The sequence below is a fragment of the Heptranchias perlo genome, chromosome 2, assembly GCF_035084215.1.
Source record: "Heptranchias perlo isolate sHepPer1 chromosome 2, sHepPer1.hap1, whole genome shotgun sequence".
In the NCBI taxonomy this organism is placed as follows: Eukaryota; Metazoa; Chordata; class Chondrichthyes; order Hexanchiformes; family Hexanchidae; genus Heptranchias; species Heptranchias perlo.
This window is the reverse complement of record NC_090326.1, coordinates 96,357,403-96,384,824: the sequence shown is the minus strand read 5'-3', so window position 1 is coordinate 96,384,824 and position 27,422 is coordinate 96,357,403. Positions and strand designations below refer to the sequence as shown.

The following is a 27,422-nucleotide window of genomic DNA, read 5'->3' as shown; positions in this document are numbered from 1 at the left end:
CATGTGGCATCATAATAAGGGGACAAACTTAAAATGCCACCAGGTTCTATTCATGGACCACATCAGAACGCTGCCGCTGACAACTGCACTACATTCAGCGGCAGCACTGCAAAATATAGGTGGCAGCGCTACTACCTTTAGAATTACTGTCCAGATATAAGTGCTGTCTCCACAGGCAGAGGCCGTCATCTTACTGCTCTAAGCAGGGTGAGCAACCCACTGCGCCCTTTGCAATTTACCTTTCATTGGTCAATACAAACATTCCCCAACCTTCAAGGAAGGTCCAATGACCAGAATTAAACTGCGAATCACAACTTTCAAATAATTACTCGTGCAGTTGTTTTCCTATTCACAAGTATCAGTTTGGTAGCAGTTCCACCTCAAGTAAGAAGGTTGAGGGTTCAAGCCCCACTCCAAGGCTTCAGCACATTGTTTAGGCTGATACTTAAGTGCAGTACTGAGGGAGTGCTACATTCAGATGCGATGTTAAACCGAGGCCTGATAAGATGGAATTAATAAATCCCATGGCACTATTTAAAGAGTGGAGAGTTAGTCTGCTTTTCTGGCCAATAATTATCCTTCAACCAGTGTCATGAAAAACAGATTAATTGGTCGTGTATCTCATTGCTATTTGTGGGACCTTGCTGCGTGTAAATTGGCTGCCATGTTTGCCAACATAACAACAAATTAAATCAAATCAAAAAAAAATTAACTCTTTAGCTGTGAAGGACTTTGGGACATCCCGATGATGAAAGGTGCTATATAAAAGCAAGCTGTTTCTAAGATCACAAGGTCAAAACGATGAGAAAGACCATTCCACCGGGTCCAGCTCATGCCTCTTTAAAAAATCTTGCCATCCTACTATCACAACATTGTACTGTTTCTTAAATGATTCCAGCATTTTGTCTTCATTACCCCACTAAGAATTCCATTCTTTTTAATGATCACTTTGTGTGAAGAAGAACTTTCTGACTTCAATCCTAAATTTGCCTTTTGCTAGTTTGAATCTGTCCTCCTTGCCTTTCTGTCACAAAAAGTGATGCTCCAGATTTAAGTCGTTTATATTATTCAATGTCTTGTATATCTCATTTAGGTTCTCTCCTGGTTGTCTTCATTCTAGGTCGAAAAGTTGAAGTTTTTCCCCATAACTCTCTTTCTAGTTCTTCTGCCATCTCCCCTCATGTTGTCTCCAAGCTCCAAACCCTAAGCTCCTTTTCTCTATTACCAACCTCCTCCATAAGCCTTGCTCCTTTACCCTCCCTACTCTTACTTCTAACAACAAGTGCGAGGAGCTCATGGATTTCTTCGTCACCAAGATAGCGATCAGTGCTATTTCCCCCTTCCCCATGCCCACCACACCAAGCCTCCCTCCCATTCTAGCCCTGAACACTCATATACAGCAATAAATAAATGCAAGTTGTTGATCTTGTTATAAAGGAACACAGGAATTTAGTACAAATCCATTAAGCTATCATATGGGAACATAGCCAATTGTAAAATATACCCTGTGGTTACTCAATAGAGTTATGACTAAAAAGGTGCTATGCTGAGTTTTTGATAATTTTTGTTTGTGATAAATTTCATACAATTATTTTGTATTATACTGTATCAATGGCTTCAAACTCTTCGTATTTAGGATAGTATAAGAAATGGCTGTGAGCAAAATCTTAAAATTAAATTCCTTTCCATGTCCTTTGAAGAAAGTGAGTATGCCTGCAAATGGCTTTGTTATAGGGTTTTTAAAGGCTCTTCTGTTTTCCTCTGGGTCATGCACAATGCAGCAGGAGATGCATACCTCAGCCAGCCTCATTTTAAGCACAGGGCACATGAGGAGAATTTAAATAGTCAGAGGCAGTAGGGAAAGAAATTTCATGGCACAATTGCTGGTTCAATCATAATACTTCTAGCAGATGCCTGTTTCTGGTAGGTCAAAGAAACAGCTGAGCACCAGTTAGCAGAAATACTGTCACTAGAGTAAAGGTTGTTTGACTAATGTAAAAACACAGAGGAATCTGCACTCTGAGTATCCACAATGCAGTGCTCCCTCTAAAAGGAACATTGCGATCAGGAATTTCTGGCTTGCAATGAAGATAATCCAATGGGTAAATAAAAAAAAACACTTGCTTCATACAGTCCTAGATGATTACATATACGTCACCAGTCTGCTGAAATATTTTACATAATACTATTTTTTGAACATAAATCTTCATAAAGATTTTTTTACAAAGATTGCAAAAAAATCAATCTGCATCACCATGGATAATAACAACTGTGGTACACAGTTGGATTATTTCAATATCTTAAAATTGGTAGGCAGACGGACTTATTCGTCCTCTTGTTGTACTTCCAAGTCAGGTATAGCACAGATCAGATTCAGAGTAAAGCTCTCTCTATTTTGCCCAGCAGCCCACATTAAGATAGTTTCAAGATGCTTTTACATTGGTGATTGTTTAGTTGTGGGGCTACCATTCTGATGCCAGAAAGACAGGATTAGCAGTGTAAACACAAAAAGCTGGTTTGTTGATACTAGTCTTCTCACTCAAGTACCAATGTAGAAGCACCTTCAATTTCAACTGAGATTTCAGTGACCATTTTATATTACGGAAAAGCTTTCATTATACAGTGGGGCAGATTCAGAAACAATAGGAGAATAGTACATGTATAAAATATATGAAGGCACAGTTGCTCTGCAGTTGTAGATGTGACTTTAAAGATACTCTATACTTGATTTTAAAACCCACTTGCCATTTTACCAATCTGGCCAGGACCTTCTGTGATGTTGGGGAAAAGTTTGTACAGGCCATAAACACTGCTTACATCTATGGGTAAGCTGTAAAATCGGCCTATTTATGTCCAGAGACAGGATGGCACATCTGATGACAAGTGGCACTGATGGCAAGTCATGACTAAAAGGTTAAGAATTGGTACCAATCCTACCCAAATGGCAATGTGCTGATAGAATTCACATTTCCTGGGACAGATAATTTGCGTACTTATTCACATCACAGGTGCAGAGTTGAGCAAGGTGGGAGTGGAAAATTGCATGCATGTGAAATATGAAGCGATGGGAACAGTTAAAGGGATATGTCACAACAGGGGGACAAAAAGCCTTTAGAAAGTTTGAAAAGGCATCTTAACTGTTAGCAGCCTTTATCATGTCTGAAGGTGTAGGGGATTCAGAAGTGACAGCTAAAAATGAAAGGAAAGAAAGCCCACGTGCAGGCTTGAGGCTGCAGCTGACTGGTATCGGCACTGGTGCCAACTCTATAGTACATGTTAACAGCAGGTACCTTTACAGAAGATGGCACAGCACTGCATCTGGCTCTCTGCTGACGCAGATTATGTGAAGACATTTCCCTATAGTTAGGTAGGTACAACAATGTCTTTAAATGTGGTTGGTGGCATCTTGGCAAATGCAGCCACTTAAATTTTTCTGGCTGATGATCACTCTGGCATGCCTTCTGTCATGCAGTGCCATGTAGAGAATGACATACTGTGATTGGAGAGTTTCTGAAGGACTATCCAGAAGAACAGTTAGTCAGGGCTTCATATTTATCTGTGCCATTGAGCCTGCTGTCACAACCGATCTTCAGAGTTGGAGCCTCAGCATGCACTAATTATCTGTGGCACTTTATCAAACGCTTTTTAAAAATCCATATACGCCACATCAACTACATTGCCCTCAACTACCCTCCCTGTTACCTCGTCAAAAAACTCTATCAAGTTGGTTAAACATGATTTGCTTTTAACAATTCCAAGCTGGCTTTCCCTAATCAATCCATACTCGTCCAAGTGACTATTAATTCTGTCCTGGATATCGTTTCCAAAAGTTTCCCCACCACCAAGGTTAAACTGACTGGCCTTTAGTTGCTGGGTTTATCTTTACATACTTTTTTGAACAAGGGAGTAACATTTGCAATTCTCCAGTCCTCTGGCACCACCCCCATAACCAAGGATATCTGGAAGATTATGGCCAGTACCTCCGCAATTTTCCCCCTTACTTCCCTCAGCATCCCATCCAGACCAGGTGACTTATCTATTTTAAGTACAGCTAGCCTTTCTAGAACCTCTTCTTTTTCAATTTTTAGCGCATCCAGTATCTTAACTATATCTTCGTTTACTGAGACTTTGGCAGCATCTTCTTCCTTGGTAAAGACCAATGCAAAGTACTCATTTAATACCTCAGCCATGTCCACTGCCTCCATGAGCAGATCTCCTTTATGGTCCCTAATCAGCCCCACCCCTCCTCGTACTACCCGTTTACTGTTTACATATCTGTAGAAGACTTTTGGATTCCCTTTCATGTTGGCCACCAGTCTATTCTCATACTCTCTCTTTGCCCCTCTTATTTCTCCTCTGAACTTTCTATATCCTGCCTGGTTCTCACTTGTGTTATCAACCTGACAACTATCATATGCCACTTTTTTCCGCTTCATCTTATTCTCTATCTCCTTTGTCATCCAGGGAGCTCTGGCTTTAGTTGCCCTACCTTGCACTTTTGATAGCAGAATTGCCACTGGGAACCCCACTGATACCTGTAATGGTGCTGTGAACAACAACAAAAAAATGAATGGCACACAGATCTATGAGAACCTGAGTGCCAGGAGAAAAAAAAAACAGAAATAATTGGAAAAACTGGCCAGAATTGGCTTCAAAATGTGCCCATTATCCCTTTAAGTTTGTCCTTGTACTCATCAGTGCCTAGCGATCCAGCACTTCAAGTTATATTGGTGTCCGGTAGAAGTGGTCTTGATCATATATTAATGCACATCCTATCTGTTTTAAGCAGAAGCTTCCTCTGTTTGCCCCTGAAAATACGCACCCAGCATAAAAGTGGTGTTACAGGTCTCCAACCCTTTTCTCCTGTCCATAACACTCCATGAACTGTAGCACAGAGACATGTGGATGACCCCATTTAGTTCTGCTACTGCTGGCACTTTTCATCAGAGGTAACCAGGGTGAATTGTGATGACTCCGAAGATATTAATGCTAAGTCCTTTACTTTATAGGGTACCTCCCCCCCCCTCCCCGCCCCCATCAGCCCTTTTACTCACCTCTCTTCCACTGCTGAGTTCATTAGCTTCTTCCAGATACTTTTCTAATTTAGTCATCATTGCTCAAATTAAAATATTAAAAATAGAATTTTTTTAAAGACCAAACTTAAATATGCAGAGAAAGAAAGTAATGTAATTTTAAAGTTAATCATTTTTCTGTACTGGTTAAATTATTTTACCATGTGTACTGTGAGGGTGACACTCTGGGGCCGATTTTCGGGTGAAGGAGTGGGGACGGGGGGGGGGCTCCGAAAATCGCTAAAATGCCAAGCGGGTCCGGAGCCTGGCTCCAACCCGCTGACTTACGGGTTCCCCAGTGATACGTCCAGGTGCGCGCCTCCCGAATGCGGAAGTCCCACCGGCAATGAAAGCCGAAGGGATGATAATTTTCATAGTTTGTCAGATAGTTGAGGTACTTGAACTATTTGATTGACTTGACATTTTGGTAGGGTTGCGATTTTGAAGCATCCTCAGCGTGTTGCCCATGCTGTGGGAAATATTCCTTGTTGCAACAGACGTGTTTCAGCCAGCAGCCAGTGGGAGATGCAAATGCTTATTTGACAGGTGAGGAGAAACTTCATTTATTGCAGCAGGGCACTCTGTCACTTCAGACAAAGTTTTGGCTGCAAGACCTTTGTGTTTTCACTCAAAATTCTCATTTTCCACCCAAAACTCTGCTGTTCAAACATATGTAACTACTTTGCGGACCCCCGCAAACTCTCACTGTCAGGATGGGGGGGGGCGCCATGGCTGCATTCATCACTCCATCCGAGGACAAGCAACATCACCAGCCTCGCCAGGCATGGCATCCACCTCCGCCACGTGGAGCTCCACAACATAGTTTTGCGCCACAGGCATCTGCACAAGAGCATAGAGGACAGCAACAGAGAGAGCGACTGGGTCTACAGACCAAGGCTCAGCTTCCTGGACCTCTCTGAGGAGCAGTGCATATGGAGGCTCAGAGTCAGTCGCCAGGTAGTCGCAGACATCTGCAGCCTCCTTCATGCCGAGCTGCTCCCGGCTGGGCCAAGCAGCATCTCTTTACCTGTCGCTGTCAAAGTCACCATTGCCCTCAACTTCTTCACCTCTGGATCATTCCAGGGTGCCACCGGGGACATCGCCGGGGTCTCTCAGTCGTCTGCACACAAGTGAATAAGGCAGGTCGCCGTCAGCTTGTTTCGCAGGGCCTCGCACTACCTCAATTCCCCATGGGTGACCTCAGCCAGACGGAGAGGGCAGTTGGATTCCACTCTGTGGCTGGCTTCCCACGGGTGCAGGGCGTAATCAATTGCACCCATATAGCAATACGAGCAACTCCACACGAACCAGGTTCATCAACGGGAAGGGCTATCACTCCATCAACACTCAGCTAATTTGTGACCACCGCAAAAGATTCCTTCATGTGTGCACCAGTTACCCTGGCAGCTGCCACGATTACTTCATCCTCTGGGAATCCAACTTCCTTGCACCGAACACCCGTAAGAGCTGGCTCCTCGGGGACAATGGGTGGCATCAAGTGTCGGCGTTCATGGTGAACCTCATGAAAGGGCCATATTACAGAAGCCAGTCAAGAATGACCAGGACGTGGCAGTAGTGGTGACAATAATAATATTTAATGTCAGTTTAACAAAAAGCTAATATAAATAAAAAACATGACCGACCGTCAGACACCTATGTGTGTCCCCTTTGTGCTGACAAAACCTTTGCCTTTCACTTCCGACTACATCTACGTGGTGCATCCCCTGTGGCTGCAGCAGAGGTAGTGGCAGGTTGCTCTTGTTCATGCCCTGACCGATTAGATGTTTTGGTGCCCATGAGGGTCCCTCCAAAGACTGCTCCACCTGCACCTGTGTAGGGGCAGACTCGGCCATCTGGAGAGGAGGCAGCTTTGCGGGTACTAGTTGAGAGGAGGGCAACGGGTGAGATGTGGGAGTGCTTTGAGTGGCATCCCCACTTCCATGTCCCCTTTCGCCATCATCCCTCCCCTGGGCCAGGCCTACACCACTCCTACCACTTTGCTCGACGACAGTTTGGAGGACATGTGTGAAGCCTTGGAAGGCCAGTGCTAGTGTATCTGCCTGCCTGTTTAAGACGGCAGAATGTTGTTCACCCTAAATCCGAACGGCCATTGTCAGGGCCTGAATCGACTCATTTGTAAGCCGTGCTTGAAGCTCCATGGAGGCTAACCTTCCCTCCATCACAGACATTCACGCACTTAACCGCGACAGTATGTCAGCGATGCCCTCACGAGTGTGTGACACTTTCTCAGAGATGCCCTCAGGTCCCTGTGACAGTGTCTCAGAGCTTCCCTCCCGTACCTGTCCCAACATTCCACTCATGCAGGAGTTGGACTCATCCATCGTCTGCGCTATTGTGGAGAGTGCGTGTGGCACCTGTTCCAGCACCTCGCAAATGTGCTGCTGCCCCTCAATCATTCTCCTTTTAAAGGAAGGCCCCCAGGGTTCAGCATCTGTGTCCAGCTGAGCAGAGCCTAGAGAGGAGAGGAGTGCTCCCACCGATGCGGAATCTCCACAACTGCCCCTGCCACCGGTGTCTGCTCGTGCTCACGTGCGACCCCAAATAACTGCAGACTAGGCCCAACCAAGGTGTGTGTATCTGCACTGGTGGATGGCTCACTCAGATGTGACGGTACACCCTTAGAGGCCAGCAGGAATCGTACTCTGCCATCACAGTGGTCACTGAAGGCACTGTGAGCAAATAAAGGTAATATTAAGCGTGATCATAGATATGTCATGTTGCGATGAGCATACTGAGGTGCTGAAGATAGCAGGGCATGTTAACATCAATTCATATTGTGTGTGCTCAATGTTAAAGTCCTGTCACCAGCCGTTTGTCGGGTGCCAATCTCGGCGTCCCCAATGGACAGGCACTCGAGGGATCGGCTCAACTCCAGCACCTCCTACTCCGCGTCTATGAGGACAACTATCTGTTGCAGCCCTCCTCCGGTCCTTGCCCTCTCCCGTGCATTCTGGGCTCTCTTCTCCTATAAGGGGAGAAAGTACAGACGCGTGAGTGAGTGATGGTGACGTGGCCAACTGATGAATGCATTGGGTTGGGTGCGGCTGACCGTGAAAGGGATGCATCAGAGGATGAGTATGAGACAGAGCCATGACATTGTATGAGGATTGGGTTGAGTGGTAGTGGTGGGGTGACTAATGGGGAGGTGAGGAAGTGCAGGTAAGTTGAGGATGAGCTTTGAGTGGGTGTGAGGAGTGATGTGATAGAGTAGTGTTGGCAGTGCAGAATGAGTTGGGGGATGGGGGCAGTGATGTGGAAGACAGAACGTAGGAGAATGAGTAAGTTTACTCACTTTGGCTGACCCAGTTAGGTCATTGAAGAGCTTCCTGCACTGGATCCAGGTGCGGAAGATGTTGCTGCTGCAGGTGACCTCCTCTGCCACCACGAGCCAGGCCTCCTTGGTGGCAGAGACAGGCTCCCGTCCGCTGGGTGGAAGACATCCCTCCTCCTCCTCACCCCCTCCAGTAGCACCTGGAGTGAGGCATCGCTAAATCTAGGAGCTGCCTTTCCCCTGTGCTGCTCCATTGTGCTGTGTGGGTGTTTGCTCCAGGAGCAGCCATTGGAGGACTACCCCTTTAAATAGAGCTCCTCTAGCTGACAGCCTGTGATGTGGGTGCGCAGTCCGCTGCGCAGCTTTCGGACAGCAAACCTGGAAACCGTGTTAAGTGGCTCCAATTGACCCGCGATCGCATGGGAAACAGACAGATTTTATTGGGCAAGTTACCCACGCGCCCAATCAACCTTCTGCTGCCATCCCGCCTCCAAGCTAATATCGGGACCTCTGCCTTTGGTAGGAGAGTTAAGGGAGTTAGTGTTGAATTGTTAGCAAATAATGAGTAAATTAACAGTAAACTGATGAGCATTCCTAAAGGTGAGACTGGGAGACATTAAACTTCTGCTTCAGTGCACACTATATATGTAAACAGTACACTAAATGTGTACTTTATAGATAGAAAAGTATGCTCATTGCACCTAAGAGGTGTTCACAGCAAGAAATAAAAAAAGAAAATGGTGGAAATACTCATCAGGTCAGTCAGCAGTTGTTAAGAGAAAAGACAGACTATTAAATTGTGGGGTGAATCCTTCATTAGAACTCCGACACATCAAATCTTGTCTTCTCTCTTTACAGATGTTGGCTGACCTGCTGTTCTATTTCTAGCATTTTGACTTTTTATGTCCAACATGTGCCACAGTTCCTTTTTATTCGACAGACAAAATATAAGGTATATTTCTCTCTTCCCTGTTCCCAAATTGCACCCAACTTACGGGATCAACAAAGATGAAAAATCCTGGAATGCTCCTGAAATTTCTCTGTTTTCCTCTAGGCTACCCCTATAAAAACCTAGTGTTACCGCTCCCTGTGCTGGTGTTTAGGCGCTAGCTCTCTTAAAAAGACAGTCCACTACTTTCAGGAAAATTTCTTACTTGCCATGTTTTTACTATTTACTGTTGATGGCTGCAAGTCAATCGTTGAGGTCACAGATGATGATTAAGGGAAGCCTTTTAGAATACTGTCGCCGCCACCCCCCCCCCAACCCCCCATCACCAAAATGGGTATCTCTTTCAGTATTCCCTTGTACCTGGTCTATTTGTAGGAAGAGGAGGAGGTTGAAGCTGAGGCTGGAAATGCAGACATCACAGGAGGAGGAAGGTAGTTTCTCAGTCCCTGTCCTCAGAAGAATTATATATAATTCTGGGCACCACACTTTAGGAAGGCCTTGGAGAGGGTGCAGAGCAGATTTACTAGAATGGTACCAGCGATGGGGGTCTTCAGCTGTGTGGAGAGACTAGAGAAGCAAAGAATGTTCTCCTTAGAGAAGAGAAGGATAAGCATGTTCAAAAATATGATAGAGTAAATAAGGAGAAAGTGTTTCCACTGGCAGGAGGGTCAGTAACTGGAGGACCCAGATTTAAAAGGCACAAGTCAGGAGTGTGATGGAATACTCTCCACTTGCCTGGATGAGTACAGCTCCAGCAACACTCAAGAAGCTCGACACCATCCAGGACAAAGCAGCCCGCTTGATTGGCACCCCATCCACCACCTTAAACATTCACTTCCTTCACCACCGGCGCACTGTGGCTGCAGTGTGTACCATTCACAGGATGCACTGCAGCAACTCGCCAAGGCTGCTTCGACAGCACCTCCCAAACCCGCGACCTCTACCATCTAGAAGGACAAGAGCAGCAGGCATATGCGAACACCACCACCTGCATGTTCCCCTCCAAGTCACACACCATCTCAACTTGGAAATATATCGCAGTTCCTTCATTGTCGCTGGGTCAAAATCCTGGAACTCCCTTCCTAACAGCACTGTGGGAGAACCTTCACCACACGGACTCAAGAAGGCGGCTCACCACCACCTTCTCAAGGGCAATTAGGGATGGGCAATAAATGCTGGCCTCGCCAGCGACGCCCACATCCCATGAACGAATAAAAAAAAACAGATTTAAGGTAATTGGCAAAAGAACCAGAGGGGAGATGAGAAATTTATTACAAAGCGAGTTATGATCTGGAATGCACTACCTGAAAGGGTGGTGGAAGCAGATTCAATAATAATTTTCAAAAGGGAATTGGATATATACTCGAAAAGGAAAAATTTGCAGTGCTATGGGGAAAGGACAGGGGAGTGGAACTAATTGAATCGCTCTTTCAAAGAGCTGGCACAGGCATGATGGGCCGAATGGCCTCCTTCTGTGCTGTATGATTCTCTGATTCTATTCTATGATTCTAAGAGGCTAAAGTGTTATCAGGTCCTGAAAATTGAGGGCCCTCTCCTTAATGGAATTACATAGCATCGACAGCACAGAAACAGTCCATTCAACCCAACTGATCCATGCCAGTGTTTATACTCCACACAAGCCTCCTCCCACTCTAACTACTTCTTCCCACTCTGCACTATATCCCTCTATTCTCTTCTTGCTCATGTATGCATCAAGTCTCCCCTTAAATATGTCAGTGCTATCTGCTTGAACTTTTCTCTGTGTAAAGTCTTAAACTTAAATAAAGCCAATTACATAGGTATGAGGGATGAGTTGGCTAAGGTAGATTGGGAAATTAAATGAAAGAATATGACAGTTGAAAAGCAATGGCAAACATTTAAAGAAATATTTCAATATTCTCAACAAATATATATTCCATTGAAAAATAAAAACTCCACGGGAAAAGTGATCCACCCGTGGCTAACTAAAGAAGTTAAAGATAGTATTAGATTAAAAGAAGAGGCCTATAATGTTGCCAAGAAGAGTAGTAGGCCTGAGGATTGGGTGAGTTTTAGAAACCAGCAAAATACGACCAAAAAATTGATAAAAAGAGAGAAAATAGAATATGAAAGTAAGCTAGCAAGAAAAATAAAAACGGATTGTAAGAGCTTCTACCAGTATGTAAAAAGGAAGAGAGTAGCAAAAGTAAACGTTGGTTCCTAGAGGCTGAGGCAGGAGAAATTATAATGGGGAATCAGGAAATGGCAGATGCATTAAACAAATATTTTGTATCTGTCCTCACAGTAGAAGACGCAAAAAGCATACCAGAAATAATGGGGAACCAAGGGGCTAATGAGAGTGAAGAACTTAAAATAATTATTATCAGTAGAGAAAAAGTACTTGAGAAACTAATGGGGACTAAAAGCAAATAAATCCCCTGGACCTGATGGCCTACATCTGCGGGTTCTAAAAGAGATGGCTGCAGAGATAATGGATGCATTGGTTATGATCTTTCAAAATTCCCAGATTCTAGAATGGTCCCAGTGGATTGGAAGGTAACAAATGCAACCCCACTATTCAAGAAAGGAGGAAGAGGGAAAACAGGGAACTACAGGCCAGTTAGCCTGACAACAGTGGTTGGGAAAATGCTGGAATCCATTATTAAGGAAGTGGCAACAGGGCACTTAGAAAATCATAATATGATTAGGCAGAGTCAATGTGGATTTATGAAAGTGAAATCGTATTTGACAAATTTATTAGAGTTTTTTGAGGATGTTACTAGCAGGATAGGTAAAGGGGAACCAGTGGATGTAATATATTTGGATTTTCAAAAGGCTTTCAATAAGGTGCCAAATAAAAGGTTGTTACACAAGCTAAGGGCTCATGGGGTTGGATGTAACATATTAGCATGGTAGAGGATTGGTTAATGGACAGAAAACAGTGAGTAGGGATAAACGGGTCATTTTCAGATTGGCAAGCTGTAACTAGTGGGGTACCGCAAGGATCGGTGCTTGGGCCTTAGCTATTTACAATCTATATTAATGACTTAGATGAAGGGACCGAGTGTAATGTATCCAAGTTTGCTGATGATCCAAAGCTAGGTGGGAAAGTAAGCTGTGAGGAGAACTCAAAGAATCTGCAAAGGGATATAGACAGGTTAAGTGAGTGGGCAAGAAGGTGGCAGATGGAGTATAATGTAGGGAAATGTGAGGTTATTCACTTTGGTAGGAAGAAGAAAAACAGAATATTTTTTAAATGGTGAGAAACTATTAAATGTTGGTGTCCAGAGAAACTTGGGTGTCCTGCTACAAGAAACACAAAAAGTTAGCGTGCAGGTACAGCAGGCAATTAGGAAGGCATATGGTATGTTGGCCTTTATTGCAAGGGGGTTGGAGTACAAGAGTAAGGACGTCCTACTACATTTGTATAGGGCTTTGGTGAGACCTCACCTAGAGTATTGTGAACAGTTTTGTTCTCCATTTCTAAGGAAGAGTATTCCTGCCTTAGAGGAGGTGCAGCGAATGTTCACTAGATTAATTCCTGGGATGAAAGGGTTTTCCTCTGAGGAGAGATTGAGTAGAATGGGCCTATACTCTCTGGAGTTTAGAAAAATGAGAGGGGATCTCATTGAAATATATAAGATTCTGAGGGGGCTTGACAGGGTCGATGCTGAGAGGTTGTTTCCCCGGATGGAGAGTCTAGAACTAGAGGGCATAGTCACAAGATAAGGGGTCGGTCATTTAAGACTGAGATGAGGAGTCATTTCTTCACTGAGGTTTGTGAATCTTTGGAATTCTCTGCCCCATAGGGTTGTGGATGCTGAGTCGTTGAGTGTATTCAAGACTGAGTGGATAGATTTTTGGACTCTAGGGGAATCAAGGGATATGAGGATGGGGGCGAGAAAGTGGAGTTGAGGTCGGAGATCAGCCATGATCTGATTGAATGGCGGAGCAGGCTCGAGGGACCGTATGGCCTAATCCTGCTCCTAGTTCTTATGTTCTTAAAGAAATTCCTTCTAAATTCTTTATTTGATCTGTTAACGGCTATTGGCTGAGTGATAATACTCTCGCCTCTGAGTCAGTTCTTTCTTTCTTTCGTTCCCGGTAGGGGGGGAAGAGGAAACACCAGCATCTCCCCCACCCCCCCCCCCCCCCCAAGCAGGCACCCCCCACCAGACTTTCCAGATTTTCCATTGTGGTGAACACTATAGATGCACCTCTAGTGCTGCGGGTTTCCATTAATGGAATTCAAAATAAGGATCCTTTCGCTGACCCCAGAAGAACCCCCGGGGTCAGTGGCAGAGATTCTCAGCAAGTGTAATTAGGACATAATTGCTGGGATCACTGACTTGCAGATTATTGAGCCAAGATGTTAAATTATTTACAACAACAACAACTTGAATTTATATGCGCCTTTAATGTAGTAAAACGTCCGAAGGCACTTCACAGGAACATTATCACACAAAATTTGACACTGAGCCACATAAGAAGATATTAGGACAAGTGATCAAAAGCTTGGTCAAAGAGGTAGGTTTTAAGGAGCATCTTAAAGGAAAAGGGAGACGTAAAGGTTTAGGGAGATAAATACAGGGCTTAGGGCCTAGGCAGCTGAAGGCATGGTTACCAGTGGTAAAGGCCAGAATTGGAGGAGCACAGAGATCTCGGAGGGTTGTAGGGCTGGAGGAGGTTACAGAGATAGGGAGGCGGAGGCCATGGAGGGATTTGAAAACAAGAATGAGAATTTTAAAATTGAGGCGTTGCCGGATTGGGAGCCAATGTAGGTCAGTAAGCACAGGGGTGATGGGTGAACGGGACTTGGTGCAGGTTAGGATACGAGCAGCAGAGTTTTGGATGAGCTCAAGTTTACGGAGGGTGCAAGATGGGAGGCCGGCTGTGAGAGCATTGGAATAGTCAAGTCTCGAGGTAACAAAGGCATGGATGAGGGTTTCAGCAGCAAATGAGCTGAAGCAGGGGCAGAGACGGGTGATGTTACGGAGGTGAAAGTAGGCGGTCTTGGTGATTGAGTGGATATGTGGTTGGAAGCTCATCTCAGGGTCAAATAGGATGCCAAGGTTGTGAACGGTCTGGTTCAGCCTCAGACATTGGCCAAGGAGAGCGATGGAGTCAGTGGCTAGGGAACGGAGTTCGTGGTGGGGACTGAAGACAATGGCTTGGAGGAAATTCCTGTTCATCCAGAACTGGATATCGGACAAGAGTGTGACAAGTCAGAGGCAGTGGAGGGGTCGAGAGAGGTGGTGATGATGTAGAGCTGAGTATTGTCAGCGTACATGTGGAATCTGACGTTGTGTTTTTGCCGAGGGGCAGCATCTAGATGAGAAATAGGATAGATCCTTGGGGGACTCCAGAGATAATGGTGCGGGAGCAGGAAGAGAAGCCATTATAGGTGATTCTCTGGCTATGACTGAATAGATAGGAATGGAACCAGGAGAGAGCATTCCCACCCAGCTGGACGACGAGGAGAGGCGTTAGAGGAAGACGGTGTGGTTAACTATGTCAAAGGCTGCACACAGGTCGAGAAGGATGAGGAGGGATATTTTACCACAGTCACTTAGGATGTCATTTGCGACATTGATAAGGGCCGTTTCAGTGCTGTTGCAGTGGCGGAAACCTATTTTCAGTTACTTTTGATCTTACAATGTGATATTTTAGTTGCAGCAGAAAACTAATCAGCTATACGTTATTGCTGTAAAATAGCATTGCATTTCAAACCTAATAATTCCAGTGGTCATAGGGGCTAGTTTATATATGATCCAGCACACTAGTGTTATCTTAGAATAGCATCTTCTCATGATTCGACTCTCAGTGCTGTCCTAAGACTCACAACAAAGTATACTTCTTGCATTCATTTTCCGCACATAAGTTCCAAGCCATGAGTTTCAAATATTACATAGAAAAGACACAAGTAACCTACCATGAGGGTTTGGGGGCAGAAATAACACCCAGTGTATCATTAACGCATATAGACCATGTGACCTAGTTAGTTAAAGTATCTGAAGTGGGGTGACTGTCATTGTTAAAGATGTATAAGTGGGAGGAGAAGTAATATAAGGTTAAATTAGATTATAGAAATTTCATTCATCAGTTCTGGAGGAGGAGTTAAGTGTGCTTGGGGATATTGTTAGGGCTATGGTGTAACATAAGCATCAGTAGAAAATTAGACTGAGGAGGGCTGCTGATGATAGGATTGTGGCTGGGATAGCTACTACTTTTTATAATTCATTCTTGAAGACAACAACTTCAGCTTGCATTTATATAATGTCTTTAACATAGTGAAACATTCCAAGGTGATTCACAGAGGCATAAGGAACAAAATAGGATGAGAACCTTGAGAATGATGGAAGACCTCCCAGTGATAAGTGTCATTAGAGTAATGGTATAAGAATAGGGGTTTTTGTGGAGGACATAGCAATGGAGTTAATTTTTGTGGAGTTAAATATTTTAAATATTAGGAATGTTGTGGCTGTCATAAGAATATAAAAAGTAAGATTAAGAAGTTGGGGGATAGTATTGTGACTTTCAACCTAGGTGAGCAACTGGTGAATAAGTCAGGATTTGTCAGAGCTGTGATTATCTGAGGTTTCTCATAAGTATTCAAATGCAAACAGAATAATTTGATGTACATACCAGGAATACATTATCTTTTTCAATAAGATTTACAGTGGATGGATTAGGATTCATCCGCCTGATTTCCAACACAGTTAAAATGCTCTTTGATGTGCTTTTTCTTCAATCAGGAAAAGTGACCCTTGGATTCTTTATGCTGCAAAATGCTTGCTACATTTGTCCATCAAATGGCATGTACCTGACTTGGCCAGAGTATATGCCATTTGGCGGACAAACGTAGCAAGCATTTTGCAGCATAAAGAATATAAGGGTCACTTTATAAGTTCATGCTCCCATAGTGGGGCCTCACCCTCTAAAAAGACATATTGGGAAATGGGGATCCCATCTCCAATAGGAGTGTATATCACAAATTTGAGCACAGTTCCCCACTAATTTTCTGTCCATGATGGATAGTAGATCGTGGGGAGCACATGCTGATTTCCTGATATGTGCTCCCAGCAAGCCAGGTTCTGCAGTGGGAGTGCAGATTTGTGGAATTACCTCTGAAAATTTCTGTGTGGCCACAACTAGAAGGCCCCAGGTTCAATTCTCAACCTGTGCTGAGTTAGCTGATCTCAGCCGGGACAGTATTTGAGCAGGTTAGGGAGGGAAACAAATTAGCTAAGGTTCCTGCTGCTGACCTCAACTGGAAAGTGCATTCATTGCAGGTTATGAGTGAGGACAGGACTGGGCTTTGTTGTGACACCCCCCCCCCCCCACCCCACAGCCAAATAGTCTGCAAATATTCACCATCAAGACTCGCACATGAAGAATGGCTACTTGGCGAAGGCATCAGAGGGATGTAATCACACCCCAGCAAAAGTCAGCATCTTCAGGAAAGGAGAAGAGAAAAAGGAAGAGAAAGAGCAAGGAAAGAAAGCAGTGACCAGTGTGAACAATGGCATTATACACTCACAATAGATTAAGGGGCCAAGAATTCCACTGTTTGGGTCAGGTCAATGATAGGTTTTGTTTAGGTCAAGACCAGCAGAAATTTTCTGGGGTGGGGACCATATTGGGAAGAAAGAAAAATCTTAGAATGAGGGAGTGACACAAGGAAAATGGAAAAAATGCTTCATCTCGAATCATTGAGGGTGAATTTCTGCAGCGGCTTTCCCACTCATCCGCCGTAACGTTGGAAAAAACAAAGTAAACGCCTCTTAAACTGTTTTTCTGAGGCTTCCAAGGCTCTTCCACTGAAGTTGTGGTAAGCAAACTGGGGAACCTCTGCAGAAATTCACCCCATCACATTTCTTCTAATTACAGCATCTTTGAAAAGAGCACCAGTAGTTTCCTATGTGTAGTATTCCCGGAGTGGGAACCCAGAGAAATAGCTTTATGGTCTTGAGAATATTTGCATGTTCTTGTGACTCTCTCTCTCCGCTCTTCATTCCTTTTTGTTGCACCTGTTAATCATTTCAGAACAATGGCGTATCTCACTGACAATTGTTGTGCTCTGCTTACACGGCAACATATTATTTATTTGTACTGGCACTAGCACTAAATACGATACTGACTGCTAGATCACAGAAAGCATATTCAGTGGTACAAACTGGAGGTTAGCATCACTGAAAATGTATTTCTTTTGCGTTTTTGTGCTGAGATAATACCAATGAGCAGAGGAGAAAGGGTACCAGAATTTTAAAGGACCATTGCCTTCCTCTGGTCACTAGACTATTTTCGTAAGTAAGTGAATATCTCAAAGTCGCCAGAGAAAGTTGAGCCTAACCAGTAATATGGGGATAAAAGCACACCACATGGCTTGCAGTCCATTAAATTGCATTAACACTGCAGATTATGTTGCTAATAGTATTCAGCAATAGAACTGCACAATGCGATTTGGCCCATCACTTAAAAACTAGAATTTAGATAAAATGAATAAGACCTAATGTGAAAAGCTTAACAAACTCTCGACTGATTTACTGCCCAATTTTCTCTCCTCATCTTGAAAGTGGTGACTTATGTTGGTTCCATTTTTGGCAGCAGCCCAAAGTGACCATTTGTCATATGTGAACCTAGACAGTGGGTACAGACATCATAGCCAAGCCCAATTCGGCCTCACCCAATGTCCACACGTGAACTCTCTAATAAGCATCATTGGCAGTGCTCAGGAGTGGCAACCCTGTCTAATTTTTACCCCCTCCCTAATCTGGGGGCATTGATCCCAATTATCTACTCCCCACATATCACAGTCCCAAGTTGAGATCAGCTAACACGTTGTAGACAGGGTTCAAACCTGAAACCTTCCTAGTTTGTATGGCTCAGTATCATAGTAGGTGGTAATTTTACTCTCTTAGCTATCAAACACAGGTGCAGCTACTGCTCGGAACAGTTAGGATACTCCCAAACAACATTTATGCACCTTGTCATTTTCCCATTCCTTTTGGTTCTATTTTGAAGTCAAGTTCCCCCACTGATTGAGAGACCCATCTGACTCTTCCTCATGTTGCTCTCTGCAGTCTCCCTATGTGGCAGCTTCAGTGCTGTAGAGGGAAAAATTAACAGTTCAAGGGACAAAAAAGAGAATGAGACTAGAAAGATGAGAGTAAAAGAAAGTGAAAAGTAAGGAAAAGAGAAGAGTGAAAAATAAAAATGAAGGAGGAGAGAAAGTCATTTTTGCAGGCTTACCACTATTGGTATCCTTAGCTAGAGAGGCTTGAGAGGCCCAGCTTGAAAAAAAATTGAAAACCACCAAATCAAATTCTTTTCTTCAAATCAATTGCTAAATTTTGTTCACTTATTGTCAGTAAAGACAGTTTGCTTAAGCAAGCTTTGAGCAACAACATGCATTTGAGCAGGTCATATATGTAAGCAAGGCATGCTTATGCACAGAGTATGTATGTTAGCACAGCATGCGTGTGGGCAGGGCACATGTAGGAGCAGGTCTTTGATATTTCTACCGTAATTTTGTCAGTGGTCATGCCTATAATAGCAAGGGAGCCAGGGCTGGACTTTTAAACCCCATCTGGTGTTTTGGCAAAGGCTGAAACCCAAGCAGTTTTCGTTAACGACTCTATCAAAATAATACCATCCACACCATGAACACACCACTAACGTTTTGACATTGATGTTTAGTGATAATGTCCTACTGTCAGACTGATTATTGGCCTCTTCCTGCTTGTAAACAAAATTTAAAACAAAGCAAAATAAAAGATACAACATCCAGTTTTTTAAATGCTGGAGCTTATATTTGAAGGTAAAATTGGGGAACTTTGTTATTTTGTAATGTATAGATGATTGTCACATTTCTTACTCTTTAAAAAAAACTGATAGTCTAGCATCACTATTAGAAATTTTTCCCTTGTGTGTTAATGGTAACCAGCAACAGTACAGGTCAGTCCCTTTTGTGCCCCTGTGTTTTGTTGCTTTGATGGGCCCATAGACAAACCATTTCCCTGAGGTCATACCTCCAAAGCCACTGTGTTGTCATTACTACAGGACATGATAGAACAGACAAAATACAGATGTCCATGGGTGGAAATACATCACAGTTTACACCATGGTACACTAGTAATAGAATGGATTTGAAAGGAGGGAGTTGTAATTTCTCAGACTACCTAAGAGTGGTTGAGAACCCTTGAACCAATGTGAAGATAGCCGTTTGAAGACTAGCACTCAGACTGAGGAAAGGTGCCTTCAATTTTACCTGAAGCGCAAAAGTATAGTTCCTTGTAAACTAATATTTAAATAAAAGTGACAGTATTAAATTTATTCTCTTGACAGCTAGTGATTGGTGGTGATTCATTAACTGCATAAAAGCTGAAGAATTGTAACAGAGCTATTTAATCTTTGTGGGACTGGCTCATTCTTTTTGACTGAATATGGGATTGTAGCTCTGAAAGATAGACACTTCTGAAGGTTATGCTGAAGTCTTGATGCTGAGACAATGTGTGATTAGAGGTGTATGTCCACTTAACAACTTGTACTGTGGGAATCCACATCAATAACAAGTGAATAACAAACAAATCTAGCTTTCTGTTGCTATTGGATTGGAGAATGCCCACAGAGGCCCAGCACTAAATTATTCAATGATTCAGATTTAAAGTAAAATTGTTTAATAGGAATTATTAGCCATAATCCTATTCTAAACAAATGATTCAAATTGAGAAAATGACTGGGGTGAATTTCCACGGAGGTTCTCCCACTCGCTCACCATTTCACCAGAGTTTTGCCATTTTTCTGCCAAAGTTACGGTGGACTAAAAATTCTTCAATAAAATTCTAATACATTGGATAAACATAACCATAGATTTATATGTAGAATAGCTTCTGCTAAGAGCATTGACTTGTGCAACGGAAACTGATCCATAGAGTGAGATGGCTCAATAGGGCTGCCACCTTTTTGCCAAAACCAGGTAGGATAAGAGCATAGTTGGAGATAGATCCCAGACTTGAGTTGTAGCTAATGAAAATTCAATGAAACCTGAGCAATTAACACATCCACATCATAAAATGGAAAAGTAACTTTAAAAACTGGACTTAAAAAAAAGACTTTCTGAGGGCCAGTTTTATGAAACTCTGGTCCTGGCAAGGAGGTTCAGCACTATAAGTGCATATAGGGCATTCATATGTCCTACAATTGTCCATACGTTATGGACAAAAAAAATGCAGGGAACATGCTCATGATTTGATGAAATATACTCCCAGGGAAGAAAGGCTCACTACTGGAAGTGCACATTCATATTATTGATTCTAATTTGCACTTTAAAAATATTTGAATAGCTCATTCAAAAACTAACCTGTCTGGCCCAAAACTGGTGGTAACCCAAGGGCTCGCTGAATTCATATTAAGGATAATTTTCCAACTACATGCTGCCAGCAGGCAACCTTTCCTCCCCGCTGAGACTGCATATCAGGAAGGCAGACGTGCGTTGCAGATGATTGTCCGATCTTTAATTTATAATGGTTAAAAAAATAATTTGCAGCACATGTCCAAATTCCCGATATGCACGACTGGTGAGCAAGGCTCCCCCACCCCTTCCCCCTCCCCCCCCCCCAGGGGCACAAAGTCTGAAAATTACCCCTATTAAGCTGATGCTTGCATTTTCTTTACATTCGTTTTGCTGCACAATCTCTTCATTAGATTTTAACTAATAGATGTTGCAAAATGAACTGCTCGGTCATATGCCAGACAAATATTGCAGCCAAGGCTTTGAGAACGACATGCGCTCCATGTTTGCTTATATATTTGATATATTTTTCACTTCTCAGCTATGTCATCTGAACAGGGCGAAAAGTGAACAGATTTAGTAACCACACTCCAAATATAAGTCAACAGTCCCATATCAACATCACATATCTGAATAAACTTAGGTTATGTTCCCTGGAAATGAGGAGATAACAAAAGTGCACCTTTAATATAAAAACATACCATAGCTCTTCACAAATAGGTTTAATGAAAAGCACTAAGGGGTACACTGACTGCGCTATTTAATATAATGAAGGGAATTGAGAGGGTGGATAGGGAATAGTTCTTTCCTCTCGTAGAGAAATCCAGAACAAAGGGGCATCATCTTAGAATTGAACTAAACTGATCAAATCAAATCCAGCAAAAAAACTACTTCGCACAAAAGATTGTGAGAAAGCAGAATACACTGCCCTATAAGGATACAGACGCAAAATTATTTGAGATTTTTAAAAATGAGATAGATATTTACTTCAAAAGCAAGGCTTATTGGGGTTATGGAGAAAAGGCAGGGGATTGGGATTTAAAAAGAGAGTTGCCATGGCTAACAAAATAGCGGAGAAGGATAATGTGCCAAATAGCCTACTCCCATTCCTATGTTCTTAATTACAAATTGCTATATTTCATCAGACAAGACGTGTCTAAACCTTAAATCAGAAGGAAAATGTCAGAGGTTCCAAATCAAATGCTTTTTGTGGTTTTTCATATTTTCTGCCCAGTTTTAAAATGGTTGCCTTATGTTTCCAGAATCTAAAATTCCATCGCCTGTTTAGTGTGTTATTCAAATGATACAGTCTTTGTGACATACGTAACAGATTGTATTTCTTTACAACTTACAAAAATATCATAGCAATTTAAATAGTCCCACATTTTTTTTTGCACTTATATGTAGAAAAAGACTTTTAGGAAAAAAATACACAGAAAAACTGCATAGTATACAGGAAAAAGTCCAATAATGATTACATAGCACTGATCTAGGTATTTTAAGAACATTCTTTAATATTTGGTCTTCTACTGATTGTGAGCTGTAATGATCTAATGGGGCAAAGGAACCTTACTGCTCTGTCTCACTGGAATGGGTACAGATGCTGTTTTATGCTGCAGTCAGTATATGATCCAATTTCATACTAATTATATAATTTCCCACAAGCATTGAACATGTTGTATACTAGGTATCACTTACATTAATATTTTTATGTAATGTTACATCTACCAATAATACATCTCTGATCTTGCCTGAAAAAAAGCTTAGGACTGTCCTACTTAGGATTTCTGTATCATCTCATAAGAGTTCTGTTTCTTTTTCTCAAACAAATCTTATGCAAGATTCTTCAATTGTGTGAGATTATCATTCTTATGTAATCTGATCGATGGGATTCCATTCCATCAGGGAAGTAATTGCTATAAGGAGAGCTGAAATGGAGAACAAAACACAAACCAGTGCATAAGGAAATTTTGCTGGACAGTTAGCAGTGTAGTCCAGGTTTCACTAATGGCTCAGTTGGTTAAATCAATGAGTAGCTGAATCATATAGATCAAGAAGATAATAGATTTGATCCTTGGCCTATGCTGAGTCAATTACCTCAGCTGGACCCCAGTAAGGACATTACAATAGTTTTTAGTACCTTGGTTTAGGGAAAGAAAATTAGTTACAGTTTCCTGCTCTTGATCACTATCCAGCCACTAGAAGTGCATGGTGAGAATACAATTGAGCTGGGCCCATGATCATATAGCCCATTAACACTCACTGTCTAAGTCTACACCTGAAGAATGACCACATGGAAAGATATTGGGGGTTCTTCCAATCTCCCACCATAACTTTGGGGGAAATCCCGAACAAATGGCATATACAGCTGTTAATGCTGTTTCTCCAGAGATTCTGCAGCTCTTTCACTGAAGTTATGGTGGGAGATGAGGAGAACCCCTGCAGAACGTCTACCCCATGGTTTTAAAAGAGATGGGGGTGGAAGAGAAAATTGACAGAAAAAGAAGAAAAAAATTACAAACAGAATTGCATAGTGCAGCGGTGCAATACATTGAAGCACTAGCATGGAGTATCATGGGGATGTGGGGTATAGACTTGATCCCCCATTGTATTGAGTGGGTTTGATGATCCATGTAGCCTTGTATCTTCCCATGCTTACTTATGTTCTTTTCCATGAAGGAAAGAAAACTCAGGACTCCACCTCATGGATTTTTCTAAATATCAAAGGTGTACAGTACTACTTTCCTCAGTTTGTTTTAAATACACTCACTTTGTAAGATTGGTCAGCAAAGCAAGAGGTATTGTAATAGTTCATTATTTTCACTGGATTGAAATCAGCCCTTCTGAATTTTGCTGCTCAGTGCTACACACAGATATAATAATGTCAGTTGTTTTATGGGAAGTGGATCTGACATTCTGATAAAATGGTTCCCAACAATAATGCCTATACAGTGTGAAGATAATTCTTTTTGAATTACTGACAATATCTTAATATTTCTTACAGCTTTCCTTTGCTGCAACTACACCGGTCCTAGCTGATAAGAAGAAATATCCCTATTTCTTCCGAACAGTTCCATCAGATAATGCAGTCAATCCTGCAGTTGTCAAGTTTCTCAAACATTTTCACTGGCGTAGGGTAGGGACCTTGACCCAGGATGTACAACGATTCTCTGAGGTACGTCTTCTTTACTTATGCATGTAAATACTGTCAGATAGATATAAAATAACCTTGGACAACTTTGACATCAGAGTCAATAGTGCTGATGGATTTATAGATGATTACATGATTGTGTAATTTTGTATGTCCATGCTGCCAATAGAAGGCTTCTCACTCCTAAAATTATCCATGATGTGTGACATATAGGCTGGGAGATCTCGTCATTTTGTAAGGATGCTGTAATTTTCCTTTATCGTTTCCTATTGTAGTCCCTTTTGTTAGTTGTGCACCTTACTGCATCACTGACATTGTGTTGTAATTTGTGTTGTAAGGAAATATACACATTAAGATTGGTGAAACTAATAGATTGCAACTAATTAACAGTGATTTAAAAGTCTGTAGCAAAACAAAATATAAACAAATGTTCAACAGTTTCTTCAGCAGATGTTGATTCTCACAAAGAGGTACATTTCAATGGGTGACGGCCATCCGAATGGCTTTTATTCATGTGTGACACTTCAAAGTGGGTGCCAGCAGACTATCTAACTGTGGAAGACATCACGCAGTCCATACATACCGATTTCCAGTAGGGATCACAGGACAATTGTCCCTTCCCTAACCCAAGAGCACTGTGGCCAATTCTAGCACCCCTAACAGTGCCCTAGTTGATTGAGCCCAAGCAACCAGTTTGTTCTATCCATATTGCAAGGGTGTTTAATTCATTTTGAAATATTGACTGATGTCTAGCTTTAATTATATTAATAAAATTGCACTTGAACTTGCGAAACTTAATTTTTGTCTGCTCGGATCATTTTACTCTAATATTTATACATAGCTGTGGCACAACCAATCTCTACTCCAAACTTTTAACAGCTCTTTCTATGCAATTTACCTTTAATAACGCAAGATAAGATCACCATGGAGAAACCGAAAGGACACATACAGGGCAAACCACAGGAAATCTGTGATTTGATTAAATCAGCTTGACATTGACAGTGGAACTCAGTAAAATCCATTATTTGTTGTTCTGTGAATTAGCTGAGTTTTATTTGAATAAATCCTCAGCATGTCATTGACAATGCAAAATGATTGCCTGTGCAGCCAACAATTGCATGTGCCTACTATTGAACGGAATGAACTTGAATCAGAATTACAAAGTACTATTACAAGAGTACACAGAATGAGGAGGGTCTTGAGCAGAAACAAACTTAATTACTGAGTGAGTGTAGTTTAAAACATCTTGATTGCCTATTCAGTAGAAGCCACTTATAGTATAAATCTGAGTTATAATCTTGCAGCATTTAGCAAATAAGAAGCAATGGAGCCAATGCAAACCAGTGACTACTTCCTTAAAGCACTTAATTTCTAGCAATCAACTAAACCTCTTCAAGACTTATTTTCAAAGCCTTCATTCCAGGTCAGGTATAGGAATCAATTAGATTCAAGATTAAGACCTGCTGACGTGATACATAATCAGTTTCATGCGACAATTCTGACTTGACTATGCATGTCATCAAAGACTAGTGATCCTGAGTCCATTTATTGGAGTTTGCTATTTTTGCAAACTGCCATCATATTTAATTGACTGTGTCAAGATGTAACTATAAAAGTCAAAGTTGTAAAAATAACTATATGGATAGAAAAGTCGCACTGACTTGCAAGCTGTATACGGTGAAAAGAACCCAAAGGACTGGGGTACAATATTGCCATGTTTATTGTTTGCTTACTGAGAAATACCACAAGAACCTACATAGTTCTCACTATTTGAGTTACTGTATGGATAACAAGTGTGCACTTTGTTAACGCTAATTGGAGAAGTATGGTCAGGGAAGGTCACTGACGAGGACAGGAATGTTGTAGAGTATGTTCTCAAATTGAGGGATGACCTAACTAAGTTGGTGGATAATGTACAGAAGAATCTAAGAATGTGTGCTGGTATGACCACAGTGCCAGATACCAGGAGGTAGATTTTCAATTTTGCAGGTGATGGAAAACTGGTGCTAGCAGATTGGCCACCTGTTATACACCCCTCCAAGTGTGCTCTTCCAGACCCCAAAAAGAAACACTGGTAATCCCCTGCCCGGGTTCTGCCCAACCTTGCCACCCCCTCCCGCATCCGCGAATGCCCTCTCTAAACCTTCCAATGCACTTATCTTGTGCCATGGATTGTTCGCCTGGGCTCCTGGCGACAGCCTATGAGCTGCCTATTTTAGCTGGAGGGCACTTCCCGCCGACTTCCAGGCCATTTTGGTCAGGCAAGCGGCATGCTAATGAGGCCTGGCCATTAAAATTGGCTGAACCTCTTTGCTACTATGATGGGCTGGTCACTCACTAGGCCATGTTCACGCCCGGGAGTAAAAATTGACCCAATGCCTTTCAGATGAGATGTTTGACCGAGACCACATCTGCCCTCTCAGGTGGAAATAAAATATTCGAAGAAAAGCAGAGGAATTCTCCTGGTGTCCTGGCCAATATTTATTCCTCAACCAACAAGTTCAAATCAGATTATCTGGTCAATTATCTCACAGCTGAGACCTTGCTGTGTACAAATTGGCTGCCATGTTTACCTACATTTCAACAGTGGGCTAGGCTTCAAAATTACTTCATTGGCTGCAGAGTTCTTTGGGACATCCTGAGAATGTGACATGCACTAGAAAAATGCATGCTCTTTCACTTTGACGTCTTGAAGCCCACCTCTTTATTAAGTTGATTTTACCAGTGTGTAAGACTACTTCCAATTCTTGAAGCCTGTGTCTTTATTTAATTAATTTTACCAATTGAGCTTCTGCTTTATTAAATTAATTTTGTCAATTGAATCACAAGTCTTTAGTTAGTTCATTTTGCTGTGTGTATCGTCCCTTTCAATTCATTAACCTGATTTAATTTTGTTAAGTTTCTTCCTGCCATTGCCAACTTCATTAATTTATTTGATGCTGTTCCATGTAAGGCCATTTGAAATTCATAAATGTTGTGTCTTTATTTAATTCATTAAGCTAAGTTCCATCTTCATTTAATAATTTATTGATTTCTGACTTTGTGCTCCTCTTTATTTAGTTCAGTTCTCCTGATCTCAATTCCGTGTTTGCTTTTCCCACTCCATTCCCATTTTTCTTTATTGGCGTTACCCCCATTCTCTGTAACTCACCTTCTAATTCCAAAACCCACCCATTTAATTAATGCAGTAATTGCCCAGCTCCATACCTCTCTTTATTTAATTAATTTCACCCGAGTCTCTGGTAAAACCATTTTAAATCATAAAGCTTGCATATTAATGTCATTAATCTATTCACATATGTAATAAGGACACTTACTTATGATTTTCACAGAACAGTAGACAGCATTCCAAAATTTAATCCCCAAAGCAGTGCCAAAAATCACATAATATTGTGTAATAAATACATTTTCCTAGTTAGGAGGGTGATGGTTTTTTGGCCACTGTTTTCACTCTCCTGCTGATAAAGCTACTTGCACTATAAACAGGGGGGTGAAAAGTTTAAAAGTACATTCCACTTTCAAAACTATGAATGGGGAATTATACTATAGCAATTTGACTGAAAGACTGTTCACCTTGAAGATTTTTTTCAAGGAATATAACATCCTATTGGATTGAAAATCTCTCATCAACCTGGTTTTGGCAGAAAGAAGAGGGCACTTTACCAAGGCCCATTAAAGGTTACAGT

The 27,422-nt window shown here is 42.1% G+C and overlaps 1 protein-coding gene across 1 annotated transcript in view; it reads left to right on the top strand.

Annotated features, from left to right (window-relative positions):
• The window catches only part of gabbr2 (gamma-aminobutyric acid (GABA) B receptor, 2), a 971,826-nt gene that overhangs the window by 508,445 nt on the left and 435,959 nt on the right, over positions 1-27,422 (top strand). Inside the window, 1 exon segment of the mRNA XM_068004534.1 lies at positions 23,590-23,760. Within this exon segment, the coding sequence (XP_067860635.1) occupies positions 23,590-23,760 (171 nt within the window).